This window comes from Pseudophryne corroboree, chromosome 2 (genome assembly GCF_028390025.1).
Source record: "Pseudophryne corroboree isolate aPseCor3 chromosome 2, aPseCor3.hap2, whole genome shotgun sequence".
NCBI classification, from domain to species: Eukaryota; Metazoa; Chordata; class Amphibia; order Anura; family Myobatrachidae; genus Pseudophryne; species Pseudophryne corroboree.
The window spans coordinates 2,516,424-2,544,030 of NC_086445.1; the positions used below are offsets into that span (position 1 = coordinate 2,516,424).

The 27,607-nt window shown below is 41.6% G+C and overlaps 1 protein-coding gene across 1 annotated transcript in view; it reads left to right on the forward strand.

Annotated features, from left to right (window-relative positions):
• Positions 1-27,607, forward strand: part of LOC135050927 (transient receptor potential cation channel subfamily M member 2-like) — a 307,254-nt gene that overhangs the window by 207,643 nt on the left and 72,004 nt on the right. The window contains exons 10-12 of the mRNA XM_063957173.1: positions 1,902-2,014; positions 5,578-5,697; positions 18,603-18,807. Of these exons, the coding sequence (XP_063813243.1) occupies positions 1,902-2,014; positions 5,578-5,697; positions 18,603-18,807 (438 nt within the window). The remainder of the gene's footprint in view (positions 1-1,901; positions 2,015-5,577; positions 5,698-18,602; positions 18,808-27,607) is intronic.

The window sequence follows — 27,607 nt, forward strand, 5'->3', positions numbered from 1 at the left end:
AGTAGTGCTCCCCAGTCTCCCCCACAATTATAAGCTGTGTGAGCTGAGCAGTCAGACAGATATATATAATATTATATATAGATAATAGATGATGCAGCACACTGGCCTGAGCCTGAGCAGTGCACACAGATATGGTATGTGACTGAGTCACTGTGTGCTGTGTATCGCTTTTTTCAGGCAGAGAACGGATTATAAATAAAAGTGGTGGTCACTGGTCACTATCAGCAAAACTCTGCACTGTACACTACTGAGTACTCCTAATGCTCCCCAAAATTAGTAAATCAAGTGTCTCTCTAATCTATTCTAATTCTAAACGGAGAGGACGCCAGCCACGTCCTCTCCCTATCAATCTCAATGCACGTGTGAAAATGGCGGCGACGCGCGGCTCCTTATATAGAATCCGAGTCTCGCGATAGAATCCGAGCCTCGCGAGAATCCGACAGCGTCATGATGACGTTCGGGCGCGCTCGGGTTAACCGAGCAAGGCGGGAAGATCCGAGTCGCTCGGACCCGTGAAAAAAAACATGAAGTTCTGGCGGGTTCGGATTCAGAGAAACCGAACCCGCTCATCTCTAGTAGCTGTATGACTAAGCTAAGCGACACAAGTGTGCGGCACAAACACCTGGCACATCTAGGAGTGGCACTGCAGTCTCACTGCACTAATGGTGGATACCGGACACACGTCTAAGACCAGCATGGTTCTTATGTCCTCAGTAATTGGCTTTGCATATATATATATATATATATATATATATATATATATATAGCAGTATCACTGGACTGGCCTCATACGCCAGGACCACTGTATTGCCATTTAATTCCAGTAATTTTGCCATTTAATTCCAGTGATTTAGACGTATAATTCCAGTGATTTTGCCATTTAATTCCAGTGATTTGGACGTATACTTCCAGTGATTTGGACGTATAATTCCAGTGATTTTGCCATTTAATTCCAGTGATTTGGATGTATAATTCCAGTGATTTGGACGTATTATTCCAGTGATTTGGACGTATTATTCCAGTGGTTTAGCAGTATAATTCCAGTGATTTTGCAGTATAATTCCAGTGATTTTGCCATTTAATTCCAGTGATTTGGATGTATAATTCCAGTGATTTGGACGTATAATTCCAGTGATTTGAAGGTATAATTCCATTGATTTTGACATATAATTCCAGTGATTTGGACATATAATTCCAGTGATTTGGACATATGATTCCAGTGGGAATTGTTTATGTTGCTTGGCTTAGTCATACAGCTACCTCATTGCACCTCTTCTACATATTTGCATGAGGTGCTGTTTGGGGCCTAGCTTTTGAAAAGTGTCATCCTGTCTCACACTGCAGTGCCACTCCTAGATGGGCCAGGTGTTTGTTCCGCACACTTGTGTCGCTTGGCTTAGTCATATAACAGCCTCGGTGCAGCTTTTTTTCTTCTTTGCATCATGTGCTGTTTGGGGACTAGTTTTTGAATAGTGCCATCCTGTCTGACACTGCAGTGCCACTCCTAGATGGGCCAGGTGTTTGTGCCGCACATTTGTGTCGCTTAGCTTAGTCATACAGCCACTTAGGTGCAACTTTTAGGCCTAAAAACAATATTGTGAGGTGTGAGGTGTTCAGAATAGACTGGAAATGAGTGGAAATAAATGTTATTGAGGTTAATAATACCGTAGGATCAAAATTAACCTCAAATTCTGTGATTTTAGCTGTTTTTATGGTTTTTTAAAAATCATCCAGATCCAAAACCAAAACACGAAAAAGTGGAATTAGAACCAAAACCAAAACACAAAATACAAAAAATGCCAGCTGCACATCTCTAGTTGTCTGTCTCTACAGGTGTTCCTCATAAACTGTATACTGTATGTATTGTATATATACTATATATGTGTTGTATGCCTCTACAGTTATTCCTCACGAAGATCTGGTGGGGATGGCTATCGGCTAATAACAGCGTTTTGCAGGTCTTGCCGTGCATGTTTCTGTTTCCGCTCATCTACAGTGGTCTCCTCACCTACAGGTCAGTCTGCCAGATGTAGTGACATTACAGCCATGTTTTCTCATCACCTAGAATGGTCGCTGCTGATAGTGGAACTGAAGTTAAAAAGCGATTTCTAGTTTATTGTAGTATAGCTTTTACCCTAAGTGATGTAATTACATGTATTCGATGTTGTAGATGCATCAGTACAGTACAGATGCATCAGTAGTTGTAGAGGCACATATAGCCACCCAATTTATGACAGAATGAATCTTTGTTTTTTAATTTATTCGAAAGGCATATTATTATTTCATTTTGCAAAAATGTTCGACATTGTGTTCTGCTGCCGTCTATTGCATAATCGCACAAAAATAGATCACTCTCCCCCCCCAAATTATACAATAAACAGGGAGCAGGCAGAGGTTTTTTTTAACTATGACTGTGTGCACAGAAAGTGGATGGCAGCTAGGAAGGCAGATTAGTACTAAGCTTTTTGTCAACTATTTCAGCTGTAAGTATTGTAAAAAATAAATTAATTATCACTTAGGTTTTCATGTATTAAACAGTGTAAAGAGAGCGATTCCCCTGTAATTAGTGTGTATGTGATATATTTGGACCTATAGGAAGCAATGAGAAAGTTCTGTTCGATTTTGCATTTCATTTTGCTAGGGATTTTAATGGGGATTTGAGGTTCGTTTTTGGAAGGGATTTCATAAATTCAACTCTAATTCCCTCCAAATATGAATCCACATCGAATTTGATTTGAAAATTGAATGCAAATTGATTTTTAATAAATAAGGAAAAATTTTAAAAAGTTAGAAATTCATAAAGTGCTTCCCAAAATCAATTTTAGTAAATAAACTCCCTGGTATCCTGAGTGCTAGGCGACCAGAGGCGCCATAGCTGTCCAGCATCCCGGTTGCCTAGAAACCCATGGGACCATCAGGCAAAGCGGCTGGATGATGCAGTGTTCTGGTTGCCTGGCCTACGCAGTGGTGGCTTGCAGCAACTGAATGCTGTACTTATCAGGAATAAGACTGACTGTGGAAATGACAACTCTGTAACCCACTCACTTGTTATGAGGAAAGGGACTATCATCAGAGACTGCCATAGACATGCTGTATGCTGCATGAGCAGTCTGATAAAAGTATGCATGAGCTACTGCTGGAAGCCAGTGTGTGCATCATCCAGTATCAACCACAGCGGTTACAACCCTATGTGAATTCTGGAGGCCGCCATTCCTAAGAGCATCTCAAATATCCCACATTTAACAAACTCTTTAACACTGGTGGGAAGTGAAATCATTTTTCTAAATATGGCAAGTCCACATCCAGGACAGAACATAGACAGCTCCTTGCACTATGGTCAGAGAGTCCACCACAGAGTAAATGCTATTGAGTCCTCACCAGAGACCGGGTTCTATTATGAAATTGTCTCTTCATGCTGCCTCTGCCAGGATTCACTGCATGATGGTGAAGCTGCAACACTACTATCGGGAAGTTGTGTACAACCTTGGTTGGGAGCTCCACATTGCTAAAGCTCTCTCCCAAGCCTTCCTCCCTCACACCACAGCTACTAATGATGATTTTGATGTCATGGAGGTGGACATGTTGTCTACCATCATCTCAATGAAGAGCTCTGTTGTAGATTATCCCTGATGGTCCATGACGGTTTTCTCTCTTTACCTCATAAGTTATCTCAGGAGGATCTGCATCTTTTCTTTGCCAGGCGTGATGAGTGGATCCTTGATGGGTGGTGTCATCATAAGGGGACAATGATTAATTATACATTATGCATTACAGAGTTTCTATGCTGCCCAGGGATGAGAGATGACTGGGTTAGATAAAGAAGTGGCTCTTGAGAGTCAGGACATGTTTGCAGCAGCTCTGGTGTCCACTTGTTGCTGATGTGTTCCACACAAATGTATAGTAGTTGAACATTGAGTGGTGAATGCTTACAGTCATAGCCAGATTAAGTAGGGGGTGCAGTGGATACTGTACCCCTGCCCCCCTCTGTCAGGGTGCTCCCCAACTGGACCACACAGACATCACTAGCTCTACTTCTTGTGCAGCAGCAAAACCAGGCAGCCAGAATGTGAACAGGACAGTATGCAGTGCAGGCATAGACACAGGAGTATCAGGTTTCAAGACTTATTGATTGAGGTTCCCGACCAGCTGATAGATAGGAGGGGAGAGAGAGCTGTAAGTTACCCAGGGATCCCAGCTGCTCTGCCTCCCTGCCTGGGTGTCTGGATCCTGTGTAACCTACTATCTAATGAGAGCATTCGGGTCTAGATAGAGACACAAAGAGAGTCCTCCTGAGTGCTGTTCCAGTGTGTAAGTAAGCTGCTATTCTATGTGTATTTTAAGGTTGGATATATTCTACTACAAGAAAACATTATAAAATAATTAAATATACACAATCCATACCTCCCAACATGACCGATTCCAGGTGGGACAACATGCTCTCTGACTGGACTTTCCTCTTAATATATGATTGCAATCACCTGTGATGAAACACCTTTCTTCTCAATTACCTAGTTCTACACAGGTGACACCAATCATATATTAAGAGGGAAGTCCAGGTAGAAACCATTTTGTCTTTCCCAGAATGGGTCATGCTAGGAGGTATGTACAATCAGAGCTGGCCCTACAGTAGGCATAGGCAAACTAGGCAACTGCCTAGGGCATTTGGAATGCACATGACACACATAATGCCCCTTACACATATGCAGAACACTATTTCACAGTGTACCCACTGTGATCTGCTTGGATCCAGATGTGTCCTCTTACATCTTGCCTCAATATGCCATGCAGCTCCCGTTCAGCTATGCTAATGTTGGAGCGCCTTTTTTTGCAGAAAATGCATCTTATTTTCATTGCTATGTGACTAGGACGCACAGACAGATTCTGCTGATTAAAATGATATGCAGCAATTCTGTGTGTGACTGCGGCTGTATCTGCATACGAAATGCTACGTTACAGTGTATTCTTGGAAACATAGCAGTAATGTAGCATTTCGTATGCAGAAACAGCCACAGTCGCACACAGAATATAGGCATGCAGCATATCATTTTAATCAGCAGAAGCTGCTTGTGCGTCCTAGTCACATAGCAATGAAAATAAGATGCATTCTCTGCAAAAAAAAGGCGGCCAACATTAGCATAGCTGAACGGGAGCTGCATGGTATATTGAGGCAAGATGTAAGAGGACACATCTGGATCCAAGCAGATCACAGTGGGTACACTGTGAAATAGTGTTCTGCATATGTGTAAGGGGCATTATGTGTGTCATGTGTATGAATGCATTAATAATGTGCGGCATACTGTATATGTAAGGGACATTATGTGTATAAGGGCATTAATAAAGGTTGGCATAATGTGTAAGGTGCAGAGGCGGAAATAGCAGCGGTGCTTGGGGGCACCAGACAAAATCTTGCCTAGGGCATCATATTGATTAGGGCCAGCACTGTGTACAATCTAATATACAAACTCCCCCCCCCCCCACCCCTGTTTTAAATGCTCTGCTCCCCCCAAAATCTTTATCCGGCCCTGCTTACAGTGTAGCCATTCACAGTTCTTTTAATTTCATCTGTTTTCTTTGAAGAAAGGGAGTAGGAACTTCTGTATCCTGTACCGCGGAGACGCAATGTGAGCAAGAAGCTATGGGTGTGCGATGCGACCAAAGGAATGACCTGTGCGGTAATATTGAATCTGTGCTCTGTAGGTAAGGAATGACACACACAGCCCTATATACCCATTATCAGTATAACGTACAGGTCCCATTATTACACCTATAACTCACAGAGGAAATTACTGTATATAACCATTATCAGTATAACGTACAGGTCTCATTATTACACCTATAACTCACAGAGGAAAGTACAGTTGGAGATAGACTCCGTATATCAACATCCTTCGGTCGTCTGTTTAATACCCTTGAACATCAGTCAATGGTTCTGTACTTAGCAGCCGGCTGGAGACCAGAAATAATGAGACAACACACAGGAGATATGTAGAAGCTCAGCAAGTCATTTCTGATCTGACTCGTTGCTTTAGGAGCCTTTATTTATACACAAATGAACAAAGGAATAAAGGCATGGCAGTGTTTTAGTCAATCAAAGTACACCATGTGCAAAAATAAACTATGATTTAATGAAACCAATTATAGTATTCCTGTATGTATATTCTTATCACTGTTTGCTCATTAATTTAATGAGAAGGCCTTTTCCTTATCACCATCTGGACATTAATCTTGAAAGCCTTTATTCCATTGTCACCTGGACATTCTAAAACATACTCCTTTAATGTTCTCATCATGCAATTAAAGTTTTATCTTAGCCTGGGAGTTAACTAAATGTCCTTGTGACTGCAACTGGAGAAATCATATTGCTATTAACAAAATAGTTTCTCACAGAAATATCTATGTAATTCATTTAAGGAAATTCTAGCTGGCTATGTTTATTGATTATCGCAATGAACATTCTAATCAATACCAAATTATGAAATATAGAATCACTAACTGCTTATTGGGTTGAAACTTACTATATAGCATTATGCATGCTTTTAGTTATTAATTACAAACCTCCAACAATTATTAAGATGTTTTTATATTTAAAACTGTTCTAATTCCTTCAAAACTCTTGAAGGTCTTTTTCTGGGCATCTTGCCAATATCTGGGAATCTTGCCAAAAAATACTATCTAGCAACTATAAATCTGCAGGTGTGAATTCCTTAGCTTAACAAGCTAGTTGGGAGTTGCTGCCCTTTTAGATTATCATTTTTAACAAGCTACTATTTCTTATCAATAAGTTTAGTTTATGCAAGTACAAAAATTCACTTAATAAACTCTTAAAGGGGTAGTTAGGATTAATAACCCATATATGCATCTGAGCTGATCCTTGACCATTATCAATATGTTGGAATGCATATTTCTTATACAGGTTGCAAGGGCTAAGGGTCTCATGCATATATCATATAAATGTCAGCATTACTTATAAACCTATAAAAAATAGCTTGAAATACGTCTAGAATGGCTGACATTATACAAAATGGTTGACAGCTGCTTTAGCATAATGCTGTCTCTGTCAGTACTGTATATACACATTATCAGTATAATGTACAGGTACCATTATTACAGCTATAACTCACAGAGGAAATTACAGTATATACCTATTATTAGTATAATGTACAGGTCCCATTATTACACTATAACTCACAGAGGAAAGTACAGTATATACCCATTATCAGTATAATGTACAGGCCCAATTATTACACTATAACTCACAGAGGAAAGTACAGTATACCCATTATCAGTATAATGTACAGGTCCTATTATTACACTATAACTCACAGAGGAAATTACAGTATAGACCCATTATCAGTATAATGTACAGGTCCCATTATTACACCTATAACTCACAGAGGAAATTACTCTATATACTCATTATCAGTATAATGTACAGGTCCCATTATTACACTATAACTCACAGAGGAAAGTACAGTATATACCCATTATCAGTATAATGTACAGGTACCATTATTACACCTATAACTCACAGAGGAAAGTACAGTATATACCCATTATCAGTATACAGTACAGGTCCCATTATAACAGCTATAACTCACAGATGAAAGTACAGTATATACTAGAGATGAGCGGCTTCGGTTCTCCGAGAACCGACCTCCCCCGAACTCCACGTGTTTTACACTGGTCCGAGGCAGGCTCTGTTGTTCCCGCCTGACTCGGAAAATCCGAACGAGGCAAAACGTCATCATCCTGCTGTCGGATTCTCGCGATATTCGGATTCCATATAAAGAACCGCGGGTCTCCGCCATTTTCACTCATGCATTGTAGAGAGAGCAGAGAGGATGTGGCTACGTTCTCTCAGTGGCAAATCTCAATATCAGTGCTCAGTATTAGTGCTTATTGCTGCTCAGTAATACAAGTACAGTGTCTCTCTTGTGCTGCATCTTGCTGCTCAGTGTCAGTTCTCAGTAGTATCATCATCAGTGCTCAGTATCACTGCTCGTTGTCTTGTGCTGTATTGTGGTGCTCAGTACTACTACTACTACTACTACTACTACAGTACATTACTAATACTAGTCCAGTGTCTTGTTCTGCATCTTCCACACATTAAAAAATGTAGAAGAAAAATGTGGAGGGTAAAATAGGGAAAGATCAAGATCCACTTCCACTTAGTGCTGAAGCTGCTGCCACTAGTCATGGCAGAGACGATGAAATGCCATCAACGTCGTCTGCCAAGGCCGATGCCCAATGTCATAGTGGAGAGCATGTAAAATCCGTGTGTTGCCTTTGTCAAGCTGTAATAAGTAGGGGTAAGGACATTAACCACCTAGGAACATCCTCCCTTATACGTCACCTGGAGCGCATTCATCAGAAGTCATTGACAAGTTCAAAAACTTTGGATGACAGCGGAAGCAGTCCACTGACAACTAAATCCCTTCTTCCTCTTGTACCCAAGCTCCTGCAAACCACACCACCAACTCCCTCAGTGTCAATTTCCTCCTTAGGAACGCCAATAGTCCTGCAGGCCATGTCACTGGCAAGTCTGATGAGTCCTCTCCTAACTGGGATTCCTCCGATGGATCTTTGAGTGTTTCGCCTACTGCTGCTGGCGCTGCTGTTGTTGCTGCTGGGAGTCGATTGTCATCCCAGAGGGGAAGTCAGAAGCCCACTTGTACTACTTCCAGTAAGCAATTGACTGTCCAACAGTCCTTTGCGAGGAAGATGAAATATCTCAGCAGTCATCCTGTTGCAAAGCGGATAACTCAGGCCTTGACAACTATCTTGGTTTTAGACGTGCATCCGGTATCCACTGTTAGTTCACAGGGACTTAGAGAATTGATTGCGGTAGTGTGTCCCCGGTACCAAATCCCATCTAGGTTCCACTTCTCTATGCAGGCGATATTGAGAATGTACACACACATCAGAAAAAGTGTCCTCAGTGTCCTAAAAAATGCAGTTGTACCCACTGTCCACTTAACCACGGACATGTGTACAAATGGAGCAGTGCAGACTAAGGACTATATGACTGTGACAGCCCACTGGGTAGATGTATTGTCTCCCGCAGCAACAACAGCGGTGGCACCAGTAGCAGCATCTCACAAATGCCAACTCGTTCCTAGGCAGGCTACGCTTTGTATCACCGCTTTCCATAAGAGGCACACAGCTGACAACATCTTACGGAAACTGAGGAACATCATCGCAGAGTGGCTTACCCCAATTGGACTCTACTGGGGATTTATGGTATCGGACAACGCCCCAATATTGTGCGTGCATTACATGTGGGCAAATTCCAGCACGTCCCATGTTTTGCACATACAATTAAGTTGGTGGTGCATAATTTTTTAAAAAACTACAGGGGCATGCAGGAGATGCTGTCGGTGGCCCGAAAAATAGCGGGCCACTTTCAGCATTCAGCCACCACGTGCCGAAGACTGGAGCACCAGCAATCACTCCTGAACATGCCCTGCCATCAGCTGAAGCACGAGGTGGTAACGAGGTGGAATTCAACCCTCTATATGCTTCAGAGGATGGAGGAGCAGCAAAAGGCCATTCAAGCCTATACATCTACCTACGATATAGGCAAAGGAGGGGGAATGCACCTGACTCAAGCGCAGTGGAGAATGATTTCCATGTTGTGCAAGGTTCTCCAACCCTTTGAACTTGCTACACGTGAAGTCAGTTCAGACACTGCCAGCCTAAGTCAGGTCATTCCCCTCATCAGGCATTTGCAGAAGCAGCTGGAGAGATTGAAGGAGGAGCTAAAATGGAGTGATTCCGCTAGGCATGTGGGACTTGTGGATGGAGCCCTTCATTCGCTTAACAGGATTCACGGGTGGTCAATCTGTTGAAATCAGAGCACTACATTTTGGCCACCATGCTCGATCCTAGGTTTAAAGCCTACGTTGTATCTCTCTTTCCGGCAGACAAAAGTCTGCAGATGTTCAAAGACCTGCTGGTGAGACAATTGTCAAGTCAAGCGGAACGTGACCCGCCAACAGCTCCTCCTTCATTTTGTACCGCCACTGGAGCTGCCAGGAAAAGGATAACATTTCCAAAACCACCAGCTGGCGGTGATGGAGGGCAGTCAGGAGCAAGTGCTGACATCTGGTCCGGACTGAAGGACCTGCCAACGATTACTTACATGTCGTCTACTGTCACTGCATATGATACTTTCACCATTGAAAGAATGGTGGAGGATTATATGAGTGACCGCATCCAAGTAGGCACGTCAGACAGTCCGTACGTATACTGGCAGGAAAAAGAGGCAATTTGGAGGCCCTTGCACAAACTGACTTTATTTTACCTAAGTTGCCCCCCTTCCAGTGTGTACTTCGGTGTACTCCGAAAGAGTGTTTAGTGCAGCCGGTCACCTTGTCAGCGATCGGCGTAGGAGGTTACTTCCACAAAATGTGGAGAAGATTATGTTCATCAAAATGGATTATAATACAGTAAATTCCTCCGTGGAGACATTTACCAGCAATTGCCTCCAGAAAGTACACAGGAACCTGTGATGGTGGATTCCAGTGGGGACGAATTAATACTCTGTGAGGAGGGGGATGTACACAGTGAAAGGGGTGAGGAATCGGAGGATGATGATGAGGTCGACATCTTGCCTCTGTAGAGCCAGTTTGTGCAAGGAGAGATTGATTGCTTCTTTTTTTGTGGGGGCCCAAACCAACCAGTCATTTCAGTCACAGTCGTGTGGCAGACCCTGTCGCTGAAATGATTGGTTTGTTAAAGTGTCCTGTTTATACAACATAAGGGTGGGTGGGGGGGCCCAAGGACAATTCCATCTTGCACCTCTTTTTTTTATTTATTTTTGCATCATGTGCTGTTTGGGGACTATTTTTTTAAGTTCCATCCTGTCTGACACTGCAGTGCCACTCCTAGATGGGCCAGGTGTTTGTGCCACCCACTTGGGTCGCTTTGCTTAGTCATCCAGCGACCTCGGTGCAAATTTTAGGACTAAAAATAATATTGGCCCTCATTCCAAGTTGTTCGCTCACTAGCTACTTTTAGCAGAAATGCAAACAAAGCCGCCGCCCTCTGGGAGTGTATCTTAGCATAGCAGAATTGCTATCGAAAGATTAGCAATTGCTAACGAAAGATTATCAATTGCTAACGAAAGATTAGCAATTCTGTTATTAAGTATTTCCTTGCAGTTTCTGGGTAGCTCCAGACCTACTCCTAGATTGCGATCACCTCAGTCCGTTTAGTTCCTGGTTTGACGTCACAAACACGCCCTGCCTCCGGCCAGCCACTCCTCCATTTCTCTAGCCACTCCTGCGTTTTTGCCTGGCACGCCTGCGTTTTTTAGCATACTCCCTGAAAACGGCCAGTTTCCGCCCAGAAACACCCACTTCCTGTCAATCACACTACGATCAGCAGAGCGATTGAAAAGCTTTGTTCGCCGTGAGTAAAATAGCATAGTTTTGTGTGAAATTGCTTCGCGCGTGCGCGCTGCTGTGCATACGCATGCGCAGAACTACCTGATTTTAGCCTATTAGCAATTCTGCTAAAATTAGCAGCGAGCGAACAACTCGGAATGAAGGCCCTTGTGAGATGTGAGGTGTTTAGAATAGACTGGAAATGAGTGGAAATTATGGTTATTGAGCTTAATAATATTATAGGATCAAAATTACCCCCAAATTCTATGATTTAAGCTGTTTTTGAGGGGTTTTTGAAAAAAAACACCCAAATCCAAAACGCATCTGAATCCGACAAAAATTTGAAAGGGTGATTTTGCCAAAACGCGTCCGAATCCAAAACAAACTCACAGAGGAAAGTTCAGTATATACCTAATAATAATAATAATAATAATAATAATCACCCATTCCTTTGAGGGTGGTAGTCTGTTGTCTTCAACTTCTTACATCCATACAACTCACATGGGTGGTAATTCCGAGTTGTTCGCTAGCTGCCGTTGTTCGCAGCGCAGCGATCAGGCTTAAAATTGGCATTTATGCGCATGCGTATGGGCGCAGTGCGCATGCGCAAAGTACTTTCACAAAAAACGATGCAGTTTCACACTAGGTCGAGCGACTCTTTTTAGTCGTGGACCCCCACGAGGGAGAATATGTGCCGGTATGCCGGGTGTCGGGATCCCGGCGGGGGTATACTGTGCGCCGGGATCCCGACATTCGGCAAACTGAAGACCACCCGCTCTTTGTGTATCTGGTTGAGGATGACATAGAGTACGGGCCTCACAACGGTTGCACCAGTCTTCAATGCTTCTCAAATTTATCCAATAAAACCATCTTCTTAAGCTCAACTTTGTCTTTTGATGACCACAATGGGGGTAATTCCAAGTTGATCGCAGCAAGAACTTTGTTAGCAGTTGGGCAAAACCATGTGCACTGCTGCGATCAACTTGGAATTGCCCCCTATAATCTTGTCACACTCCAGCCTTTTAAAAGTACTTCCTTACCTATGCGGTGTCTGTCCTGGCTGGCGCAGAGGTCCGTGCACGCTGTGTCCGCACATCGCTCCCAGAGGTCCGCCGGTGCTGATTCCACATGAGGGCTCCTACAGCGGCTGCTGCTTCTGTGCATATCACTTCACATCTCTGTCTTCCATTGTTTTAGTGTTGTTCTTCATTTTAATCACTTCCTGGTGTTTGGGCCTAGTCAGAGTTTCCCTCCAAGTCCAGACATATTCGCTGCCATCTTGGATTCCATCAGCTTCATCCATTGTCCAATCCTGGAGCTCCTTTCATCAGCTGACTACAACATCCAATGAATCCACACTGCAAGGTGTAAAGGGAACTTCTTGAGATTACCAATTTGTCAGTACAACAGTCTCTATACAGGAAGTAACAGCTCTGTGCTGAGCTCCTTCATTCCAGTGACTTTCCACAGTACTGCCACTGTCAAGATTCCGGATTAAGCCCTGTCAGCACTCCTGTCCGTTCCGGTTCCATTCCAGGTACTATTGTTATTTGAACATTGTCTTTCTTCAATACTGCCAGTGTCAAGATTCCGGATCAAGCCCGGTCAGCACTCCAGTCCGTTCTTGTTCCATGAAAGCTTTACATGGAGTTGCTGCTAGATATCCCTTAAACTTCACTGTTACTGCCCAAACTAGCACCAAGAATTCCAATTGAAATGTACTATAGTTGGCTTCATTACTCTGTTTTCTTTAAGCTGTGGCTTGCGTAGGCAATCACTTTTTCAGATTCTCCTTGTATTGTAATTGTGCCAAGACAGCACCTAATCCGTGATTGCTGGTGTCAGTATATAAATGGAAAGGCTTAGTTCAATCTGAATAGGCCAATACGGGTGCCTGAATCAGGGCCTCTTTCAGTCTGTCAAACACTGCTTGATGACTATCAGTCCATGCTGTGAAAACACATTTGTTCCATTCTTGGGGATTCCTCGCATTGCTTCATGTGATGGTGCCACCACTTTTACAAACTCTTACACAAATCTTCTGTAATATCCCACAAATCCTAAAAATATACACACATCTCGTACAGTTCATGGTACGGGCCAATCTTTCACTGACTTAACCTTCTCTGGATCATGGGTCACATGATCCATGGGTCACGCCTTCTGTGCTCACCACGTGTCCTAAGTACTTGACTACTTGATTTAACAAGTACTGTAGCACTTGGCCGGGTTCAACTTTAATTCAAACTTTTCCAACTGTTGAAACACCTTGTAGGTGCACCCAATGTTCCTCATACTGTAGGATTGTGTAAAAATTATCACATCATCAAATTAAAGGATAACAAACTCAAAGTTTCTGTCTCCCAAACAGCGTTCCATCATAATTTGGAACGTTTCTGGGGCATTACATAGCCCAAAATGCATGCGTAGCAATTTGAATAAATCCATTGTGGTCATAAACACCGTTTTCTGTGTATCTTGAGGGGAAATTTCAATCTGCTAGTAGCCACTCATCAAATCAAGGGTAGAGACATATCTTTCTGACTTGAAGGTAGCGAGCAACTCTTCAATACGGGGCAGGGGATATACATCCTTGTGTGTTTTCTCTTTAGTCATCTGTAATCAACACAAAACTGCAACTGGCCATTCTTCTTTCTTACTAACGGGTGTATTTACCAAGTCTTGGATGGAGATCAAGTGTACCAGCCAATCAGCTCCTGTCATTTTTCAAACCAGCCTGTAACATGGCAGTTGGGTGTTGATTGGCTGGTACTTAATCTCCTTCCACTTTATCTCCATCCTAAATTTAGTAAATAGAGCCCTAAGGGCCTAATTCAGATCTGATTACACCTCTGCGAATTTGCAGAGGTTTGTGATCATATAGTCGCCGACCAGACAGAGTGATAACCCGCCCCATACAAGTTTGCGTGCACCATGCAAAAAGCTCTGCAAACGCCGGTCAGCTGCAAATCCGTCCGCAACTCCTTTACCATCAAATGATGTTCCTGTCTGTGCGTAGCTCAGGACTTACTTCTACAGTGCGGAAAAAAAACCAGGCTGATCGGGGCCGGAGCTGATGTCACACACCCGCCCTGAAAACACTTGGCTGCATTTTTCCTGACACTCCCAGAAAACAGCCAGTTACCACCCCCAAACATTCGCTTCCTGTCAATCTGCGTATGCCTAGCGATCAAAAAAGATGCAGGATTTTTTGTAGTTTGGCCTCGCACCTGCACATTACGATCCGTACACGTGCGCCATCTTGCGAATTCGCCCAACAGTGATCAGGTTTGAATTAGGCCTTAAGACAATTGGCGCAGCCCATGGGCTGTTGTATCTCTTAAATCACCCCAGACTTCAACATTTTTTCAAGCATTTGTCTTACATGTTGATACATTGGTGGAGATAACAGACGGTGCCATTTACTAATAGGTGGGGCATCTCCTGTTGGAATCTAGTGTTGACACCCTTCCAATATCTGTGAGGCATTTACTGAAAGCTTTTGGGTTCTTTTTCACCACTTCTAAAATACTGTACCTGCTTTTTGTTCCAAGGGGTCTCTTCTTCCCCAATCTGTACACCTTCCCACCAGGCAGTGGCTGAGGCCCCCTTGCTGCAGGTTGCCACTATTGCACTCTGCTGCACATTCTGCTATGGGATTACATCTTGAAAATGTGTCCAACTAATCTGGGCAATCCGAATATTTCTATACAATTTCACAGCATGGTTATCCGGGTTCAGGATTCTCACTGGGACTTGACCATTTTCTACGGCCACCAACGTTCTTGCTATGACTACTTCGTCTCTGCACATGGCTCTACTAAGGCTTCATACTTTGTATCTTGGATTCCACACTTGGGTTTTCTCTAGACAATAGTTCCTGTGTTTAAATTTAGGACAATGGGCCTTCTGTCGATGATTCTCACCTTTCTCACCACCCTGCTAGAATCTAGGACTCTCTGGTGTCCTTGAAGAATTTGAAACGTATATGCTGTAGCACCTGTTGCTCTGATTAAGCAGCCTGGGGCATATCCCTCTTCAGTATAGCAACTAGCTCTTCAGGGCAATGCTGCAGTATGTTCATACCAATAATAAGAGGAACAAGTTCTTAGTCATGCACATTAGTGACTAGGCATCCCTGGTTCTCAAGATGAGCCTTGCCAATCTGGATTGTGGCTTCCCAATATCCATGACACAAAATCTCTAAACCATTGCTGGCAATGAGATGAAGCCAGGACGGTAGTGGGGGTAAACCAGTTCCGCTACCCAGTGTTGTTGAAATGCAGCTAGCTGGATAATAGAAATCTGTGAGCCTGTATCTAACATGACCTTCACTTGGACTCCATCAATGTAAATAGGTATGATTGGGCATCTGCCAACATAACGTGGCCCCCATTCCTCTCGGTTGACCCTTAGTACTGTTCTTCTCTCTGAGGATCAGTCATCTTCCTCGGGGTACTGAAGTTCAAATCCTCCATTTTATCACAATTTCTCTCAATGTGCCCACTTCGGTTACACCATCGGCAAACAGGCCTGCCCGGGCGTCAAATCTGTCAGATGCTCTCCTCCCGCTTCTTTTAGGTGGTTCCCACCATTCATCGGTGTCTCTTATTTGCTCTGTTCGCCATGGAGGTGGATCACTTGCCTGAGTTGCCCGACTCTTTTAATCATGAATTCCTACACATTTTGGTCATGCTTGATGTCAACTCCTCCATCTTTGTAGTAAGCGCCCTCAGCGGGTCACTTGCAGTTGTCTGCGCACTTTGCACCACTATTTCTTTAGGAATCTGATTGGCTTGCGGTTGCCCTACCAACTGGATGGCTGCTTCTTTAAAACTGAGAAACGTTTCTTGTGGCAGCTGTTTATGCAGCAACTTTAGCTGTTTCTTGATGGTTTCTGCATTCACTCCTTCAATGAACTGTATCACTAGAGCTTCATCTTCATTTCTTACATCCTGCTCATCCATGGTCCTGACGGCTAACAAACCCTCTTGCAATCCTAATGCATAATCTCTCAAAGTTTCTCCTGGTAACTGCTTACTCTGTTTCTAATTCCAGAGTAGTATGAAGTTCAAATATTTTGTCCAGGCGCAGAAAAACTTGGTCTGTATGCAATTTTCAAGAAGACAATGAAGAAGAATATGATCAAGAAAAATAATTATTTGCAAAAAAACTGATTAAAGTCACTGATGCTCAGAAAAAAATACAACCTCTATTTTCCCTCAATATCCCTACACACAGTCCCAATCTTCACCGACAATTAGAATAACATTGGAGCTCATGGATCCTACATTATCACAATGTTGCATTGGGTTCCTGAGATTTATACTGAACTTGTTTCACAATAGGTTAGGTACCTCCTTGAAGAAATATAAGTCCAGGGATCAAATACCTGACTCTCTGTGTCAGGGTAGACAGTGTCACTGTATTCCGATTATACACAGGGTTTTTTGTGTGCAAATATGTCTTTAGGTTCCAACTTGTGAAATGTCTCTGTAGCGATTGTCCAAAATAACAAGAGTCTCTATATTGACATCGATGCCTTTAAAAAGGGGTCAGTCTGTGGCAGTTCGCTGTATTATGACTCCAGGCACACTTCTCAATGTGGTAACTGGGCGGTGTGTATGTGTTAGTAGGTATGAGGTTTAGAACTCACCCTCAGTGGCTGCTCTGCGCCAACGCTTGTCTCCACATTGATACTACAACCTGCTTAAAATGGCTGCGGCACCCGCACCTCTGTCTAAACCTGGTCGTGTCTGGTCCCCAGCTGTGGCATCCCGCACCAACTCTGCAGGCTCTCACAATTCTTCTGCAAGCACCCCGTTGCCTTAGCTCTGCAGTGTAGATCACAGCCAACTCCTGCGTGACCGCCTGGCTCTCCAGTTCACTGTTTTCTGCTCCTCACACACACGTCTGCTCACCACAATGGCTTCAGCTCCAACCAATGTCACACTCTCTTCTTCCCTCAAGGCTCCACTTGCTCCTCCTGCTCCATCCAATCGGATCCTGCCACCATACAGTACAGGACACGTGGCCAGGCTCTGGTCCATTACTTTAACTCTCGATGTGCCAGCAATTAAGTTCTAAGGTCAGCAAACACTGTTTTATTCAATTAATGGAGCATACACATTTTTCTCTGGGATACCACTTGTGGCTACATCTGCTCCAGACCAGATACTGCCATCCTCCTTGATCCAGTACCTGCACCAGACTCATGACCTTGCTATTATCTGCACATCTGCTTTCTCCTTCCCCAGCAATGCATCACTGGACTTCAATCATTCCCTCGCTTCACCATTCTGCAGAGGTGTGGGCCTCCTGTCAGCCTATTGTCTCTTTCTGCCCATCTGAAATCATCTCATAACATAGCCCTCCAACCTCTGGCAGCCATTGTCTCATCCTGCTTTCCTGCTTCTGTCATTTTCCTGCTCTCACTTGTTGTCTTTCCCTTTGGTTTTCCCTCCTCTGTTGCTCTCACTAAGGTTTCTCATGATGTTTTCCTGCTTTTATTACTGATTGGGAGTACTGTCCACCTGTCGCTTATCCTGCCAATTGCTACCTCAGTAGTTTGCCCTAACGTGGCTAGTATCAGCCGACCATGGAGCTATTGATGATGCTGTGTGTACGTTGTTCCTCGTATATACATTATTATTATTATTATCATATCTACTATCTCATCCTGTTACGCGATCATACTCTCCACAGGACTTCTTTCTCTCACACATGTGAAAGGGGGTGCGGCCTTGTGCTCGCTAGATCATGCTCCCTGAAGTGTGCCATTTTGCAGGCTTTATGGTGTGTCACGTCCCCATTTATTATCACCCGAGCGCATACACTCACCATCCATTCACTCTGCAGTGTCTCCCAGCATTCCTACTGCCTGCAGGATACTTCAGCCTGCGCACGGGACAGCGAGACATTGCCAGAAGAGCGAGACTGTCTCACTGAATCCGGGACAGTTGGGATGTATGCTAATAGTATTCTGTATAAATGTCCACAGTCTCTTTCCACAGCCCTGTCAGTGTCATCACCACGTCCCAAACATCACGCTGCGCATCTATACGCTGTAACTGTGACCATAAAATACAAACCGATATCATATATCTACCAAGCATCAGTCCTCATGGACACGTCTGGTCTCCTCTACGGCTGGATGATGTATAGACACCGTTATACTGTACATACTAATGGAAGATGTCTCTTTCTCTCTCACAGACCCAGACCCTACAGCTGTCTCTGGAAGATCATGGCCTTCTTCAACGCCCCAATAATCAAGTTCTATTATAATTATCTGTCATATGTCGGCTTCCTGGTGCTCTTTGCTTATGTGCTGATAGTTGATTTCCAGACGTATCCATCTTGGAGAGAATATCTCTTGTACGCCTGGGTAATAACCCTCCTGTGTGAGGAGCTGCGACAGGTAATGTACTATATATATTATACATAATGTCTCATGCATTGAAGTACACAGTGTATACAGAGGTTGTGGGAAAATATACAGACCTGGGTGCCTGACCTCAACCACATCATAGTTCACCAGTGGTCTTATAGACTGCACTATTGCTGAAGTGGCCTGACCCAGTGTCATAGTAATAAACATTGCAGAACCAAAACTGTGACAACCCATATGCTGTGGTGGCTGCAGGTATGGTACAGAGCATACTGTACATCAGATATGGCACAGCACATTATACTGTACATCAGATATGGCACAGCACATTATACTGTACATCAGATATGGCACAGCACATTATACTGTACATCAGATATGGCCCAGCACATTATACTGTACATCAGATATAACACAGCACATTATACTGTACATCAGATATGGCACAGCACATTATACTGTACATCAGATATGGCACAACACATTATACTGTACATCAGATATAGCACAGCACATTATACTGTACATCAGATATAGCACAGCACATTATACTGTACATTAGATATGGCACAACACATTATACTGTACATCAGATATAGCACATCATATTATACTGTACATCAGATATGGCACAGCACATTATAATGTACATCATATATGGCACAGCACATTATACTGTACATCATATATGGCACAGCACATTATACTGTACATCAGATATAGCACAGCACATTATACTGTACATCAGATATGGCACAGCACATTATACTGTACATCAGATATGGCACAGCACACTATACTGTACATCAGATATAGCACAGTCCATTATACTGTACATCAGATATGGCACACCACATTATACTGTACATCAAATATAGCACAGCACATTATACTGTACATCAGATATGACACAGCACATTATACTGTACATCAGATATAGCACAGTCCATTATACTGTACATCAGATATGGCACACCACATTATACTGTACATCAAATATAGCACAGCACATTATACTGTACATCAGATATGGCACAGCACATTATACTGTACATCAGATATGACACAGCACATTATACTGTACATCAGATATGGCACACCACATTATACTGTACATCAAATATAGCACAGCACATTATACTGTACATCAGATATGGCACAACACATTATACTGTACATCAGATATGGCCCACCACATTATACTGTACATCATATATGGCACACCACATTATACTGTACATCAGATATGGCACAGCCTATTATACTGTACATCAGATATGACACAGGACATTATACTGTACATCAGATATAGCACAGCACATTATACTGTACATCAGATATAGCACAGCACATTATACTGTACATCAGATATGGCACAGCACATTATACTGTACATCAGATATGGCACAGCACATTATACTGTACATCAGATATGGCCCACCACATTATACTGTACATCAGATATGGCCCACCACATTATACTGTACATCAGATATAGCACATCATATTATACTGTACATCAGATATGGCCCACCACATTATACTGTACATCAGATATGGCACAGCACATTATACTGTACATCAGATATGGCACAGCACATTATACTGTACATCAGATATAGCACAGCACATTATACTGTACATCAGATATAGCACAGTCCATTATACTGTACATCAGATATGGCACACCACATTATACTGTACATCAGATATGACACACCACATTATACCGTACATCAGATATAGCACAGCACACTATACTGTACATCAGATATAGCACAGCACATTATACTGTACATCAGATATAGCACAGCACATTATACTGTACATCAGATATAGCACAGCACATTATACTGTACATCAGATATGACACACCACATTATACCGTACATCAGATATAGCACAGCACATTATACTGTACATCAGATATTGCACAGCACATTATACTGTACATCAGATATGACACACCACATTATACCGTACATCAGATATAGCACAGCACATTATACCGTACATCAGATATGACACAGCACATTATACCGTACATCAGATATAGCACAGCACATTATACTGTACATCAGATATTGCACAGCACATTATACTGTACATCAGATATAGCACAGTCCATTATACTGTACATCAGATATGGCACACCACATTATACTGTACATCAGATATGACACACCACATTATACCGTACATCAGATATAGCACAGCACACTATACTGTACATCAGATATAGCACAGCACATTATACTGTACATCAGATATAGCACAGCACATTATACTGTACATCAGATATTGCACAGCACATTATACTGTACATCAGATATGACACACCACATTATACTGTACATCAGATATGACACACCACATTATACCGTACATCAGATATAGCACAGCACACTATACTGTACATCAGATATAGCACAGCACATTATACTGTACATCAGATATAGCACAGCACATTATACTGTACATCAGATATGGCTCAGCACATTATACTGTACATCAGATATGACACACCACATTATACCGTACATCAGATATAGCACATCACATTATACTGTACATCAGATATGACACACCACATTATACTGTACATCAGATATGGCACAGCACATTATACTGTACATCAGATATAGCACAGCACATTATACTGTACATCAGATATGGCTCAGCACATTATACTGTACATCAGATATGGCACAGCACATTATACTGTACATCAGATATAGCACAGCACACTATACTGTACATCAGATATAGCACAGCACATTATACTGTACATCAGATATGGCACAACACATTATACTGTACATCAGATATGGCTCAGCACATTATACTGTACATCAGATATGGCACAGCACATTATACTGTACATCAGATATGGCACAGCACATTATACTGTACATCAGATATGGCACAGTACATTATACTGTACATCAGATATGGCACAGCACATTATACTGTACATCATATATAGCATAGCACATTATACTGTACATCAGCTATAGCACAGCACACTATACTGTACATCAGATATGGCACAGCACATTATACTGTACATCAGATATGGCACAGCACATTATACTGTACATCATATATAGCACAGCATATTATACTGTACATCAGCTATAGCACAGCACACTATACTGTACATCAGATATGGCACAGCACATTATACTGTACATCAGATATGGCACAGCACATTATACTGTACATCAGATATGGCACAGCGCACTATACTGTACATCAGATATGACCCACCACATTATACTGTATATCAGATATGGCACAGCACATTATACTGTACATCAGATATGGCACAGCACATTATACTGTACATCAGATATAGCACAGCACACTATACGGTACATCAGATATAGCACAGCACATTATACTGTACATCAGATATAGCACAGCACAATATACTGTACATCAGATACGGCACAGCACATTATACTGTACATCAGATATGACACAGCACATTATACTGTACATCAGATATGGCACAACCACTTATACTGTACATCAGATATGGCACAGCACATTATACTGTACATCAGATATAGAACAGACCATTATACTGTACATCAGATATGGCACAGCACATTATACTGTACATCAGATATGGCACAGCACATTATACTGTACATCAGTAATGGCACAGCACATTATACTGTACTTCAGATATGACACAGCACACTATACTGTACATCAGATAAGGCACAGCACATTATACTGTACATCAGATATGGCACAGCACATTATACTGTACATTAGATATAGCACAGCACACTATACTGTACATCAGATTTGGCACAGCACATTATACTGTACATCAGATATGACACAGCACATTATACTGTACATCAGATATGGCACAACCACTTATACTGTACATCAGATATGGCACAGCACATTATACTGTACATCAGATATAGAACAGACCATTATACTGTACATCAGATATGGCACAGCACATTATACTGTACATCAGATATGGCACAGCACATTATACTGTACATCAGTAATGGCACAGCACATTATACTGTACATCAGATATGACACAGCACACTATACTGTACATCAGATATGGCATAGCACATTATACTGTACATCAGATATGGCACACCACATTATACTGTACATCAGATATAGCACAGCACACTATACTGTACATCAGATATGGCACATCACATTATACTGTATATCATATATAGCACAGCACATTATACTGTACATCAGATATGGAACAGCACATTATACTGTACATCAGATATGACACAGCACATTATACTGTACATCAGATATGGCACACCACTTATACTGTACATCAGATATTGCACAGCACATTATACTGTACATCAGATATAGAACAGACCATTATACTGTACATCAGATATGGTACAGCACATTATACTGTACATCAGATATGGCACAGCACATTATACTGTACATCAGATATAGCACAGCACACTATACTGTACATCAGATATGACACAGCACATTATACTGTACATCAGATATGGCACAGCACATTATACTGTACATCAGATATGACACAGCACACTATACTGTACATCAGATATGGCACAGCACATTATACTGTACATCAGAAGTGGCACAGCACATTATACTGTACATCAGATATAGTACAGCACACTATACTGTACATCAGATATGGCACAGCACATTATACTGTACATCAGATATGACACAGCACATTATACTGTACATCAGATATGGCACAACCACTTATACTGTACATCAGATATGGCACAGCACATTATACTGTACATCAGATATAGAACAGACCATTATACTGTACATCAGATATGGCACAGCACATTATACTGTACATCAGATATGGCACAGCGCATTATACTGTACATCAGTAATGGCACAGCACATTATACTGTACATCAGATATGACACAGCACACTATACTGTACATCAGATATGGCACAGCACATTATACTGTACATCAGATATGGCACACCACATTATACTGTACATCAGATATAGCACAGCACACTATACTGTACATCAGATATGGCACATCACATTATACTGTACATTAGGTTTGACACAACTAACTTATACTGTACATTAGGTATGGTATAGCACATTATATTGTACATCAGGTGTGGTACAGCACATTATACTGTACATCAGATATGGCACAGCACATTATACTGTACATCAGATATGGCCCACCACATTATACTGTACATCAGATATGGCACACCACATTATACTGTACATCAGATATGGCACATCACATTATACTGTACATCAGATATGGCACAGCACAGTATACTGTACATTAGATATGGCACAGCACACTATACTGTACATCAGATATGGCACAGCACATTATACTGTACATCAGATATGGCACAGCACATTATACTGTACATTAGCTATGGCCCACCATATTATACTGTACAAGAGATATAGCACAGCACATTATAATGTACATCAGATATGGCACAGCACATTATACTGTACATCAGATATGACACATCACATTATACTGTACATCAGTTATGGCACAGCACACTATACTGTACATCAGATATGACCCACCACATTATACTGTACATCAGATATAGCACAGCACATTATACTGTACATCAGATATAGCACAGCACATTATACTGTACATCAAACATGGCACAGCACATTATACTGTACATCAGATATAGAACAGACCATTATACTATACATCAGTAATGGCACAGCACATTATACTGTACATCAGATATAGAACAGACCATTATACTATACATCAGTAATGGCACAGCACATTATACTGTACATCAGATATGGCACAGCACATTATACTGTACATCAGATATGGCACAGCACATTATACTGTACATCAGTTATGGCACAGCACACTATACTGTACATCAGATATGACCCACCACATTATACTGTACATCAGATATAGCACAGCACATTATACTGTACATCAGATATAGCACAGCACATTATACTGTACATCAAACATGGCACAGCACATTATACTGTACATCAGATATAGAACAGACCATTATACTATACATCAGTAATGGCACAGCACATTATACTGTACATCAGATATGGCACAGCACATTATACTGTACATCAGATATGGCACAGCACATTATACTGTACATCAGTTATGGCACAGCACACTATACTGTACATCAGATATGACCCACCACATTATACTGTACATCAGATATAGCACAGCACATTATACTGTACATCAGATATGACCCACCACATTATACTGTATATCAGATATGGCCCACCACATTATACTGTACATCAGATATGGCAGAGCACATTATACTGTACATCAGATATAGCACAGCACATTATACTGTACATCAGATATAGCACAGCACATTATACTGTACGTCAGATATGACACAACCACTTATACTGTACATCAGATATGGCCCACCATATTATACTGTACAAGAGATATAGCACAGCACATTATAATGTACATCAGATACGGCCCACCACATTATACTGTACATCAGATATGCCCCACCACATTATACTGTACATCAGATATGGCACAGCACATTATAATGTACATCAGATATGGCACAGCACATTATAATGTACATCAAATATGGCACAGCACATTATACTGTACCTCAGATATGGCACAGCACATTATACTGTACATCAGATAAAGCACAGCACATTATACTATACATCAGATATGACACAGCGCATTATACTGTACATCAGATATTGCACAGCACATTATACTTTTCATCAGGTATGGTACTGCACATTATACTGTACATCAGATAGGGCACATCACATTATACTGTACATTACGTTTGACACAACTAACTTATACTGTACATTAGGTATGGCATAGCACATTATACTGTACATCAGGTATGTCACAACACATTATACTGTACATCAGATATGGCACAGCACATTATACTGTACATCAGATATAGAACAGACCATTATACTGTACATCAGATATGGCACAGCACATTATACTGTACATCAGATATAGAACAGACCATTATACTGTACATTAGTAATGGCACAGCACATTATACAGTACATCAGGTGTGGTACAGCACATTATACTGTACATCAGGTATGTCACAACACATTATACTGTACATCAGATATGGCACAGCACATTCTACTGTACATCAGATATGGCACAGCACATTATACTGTACATAAGATATGGCACAGCACATTATACTGTACATTAGGTATGACACAACCACTTTTACTGTACATTAGGTATGGTATAGCACATTATACTGTACATCATGTGTGGTACAGCACATTATACTGTACATCAGGTATGGCACAGCACATTATACTGTACATCAGATATGGCACAGCACATTATACTGTACATCAGATATGCCACAGCACACTATACTGTACATCAGGTGTGGCACAGCACATTATACTGTACATCAGATATGGCACAGCACATTCTACTGTACATCAGATATAGCACAGCACATTATACTGTACATCAGATATGGCACAGCACATTATACTGTACATCAGATATGGCACAGCACATTATACTGTACATCAGATATGGCACAACACATTATACTGTACATCAGATATGGCCCACCACATTATACTGTACATCATATATGGCACACCACATTATACTGTACATCAGATATGGCACAGCCTATCATACTGTACATCAGATATGACACAGGACATTATACTGTACATCAGATATAGCACAGCACATTATACTGTACATCAGATATAGCACAGCACATTATACTGTACATCAGATATGGCACAGCACATTATACTGTACATCAGATATGGCACAGCACATTATACTGTACATCAGATATGGCCCACCACATTATACTGTACATCAGATATGGCCCACCACATTATACTGTACATCAGATATAGCACATCATATTATACTGTACATCAGATATGGCCCACCACATTATACTGTACATCAGATATGGCACAGCACATTATACTGTACATCAGATATGGCACAGCACATTATACTGTACATCAGATATAGCACAGCACATTATACTGTACATCAGCTATAGAACAGCACACTATACTGTACATCAGATATGGCACAGCACATTATACTGTACATCAGATATTGCACAGCACATTCTACTGTACATCAGATATAGCACAGTCCATTATACTGTACATCAGATATGGCACACCACATTATACTGTACATCAGATATGACACACCACATTATACCGTACATCAGATATAGCACAGCACACTATACTGTACATCAGATATAGCACAGCACATTATACTGTACATCAGATATAGCACAGCACATTATACTGTACATCATATATAGCACAGCACATTATACTGTACATCAGATATGACACACCACATTATACCGTACATCAGATATAGCACAGCACATTATACTGTACATCAGATATTGCACAGCACATTATACTGTACATCAGATATGACACACCACATTATACCGTACATCAGATATAGCACAGCACATTATACTGTACATCAGATATGACACAGCACATTATACCGTACATCAGATATAGCACAGCACATTATACTGTACATCAGATATTGCACAGCACATTATACTGTACATCAGATATAGCACAGTCCATTATACTGTACATCAGATATAGCACACCACATTATACTGTACATCAGATATGACACACCACATTATACCGTACATCAGATATAGCACAGCACACTATACTGTACATCAGATATAGCACAGCACATTATACTGTACATCAGATATAGCACAGCACATTATAC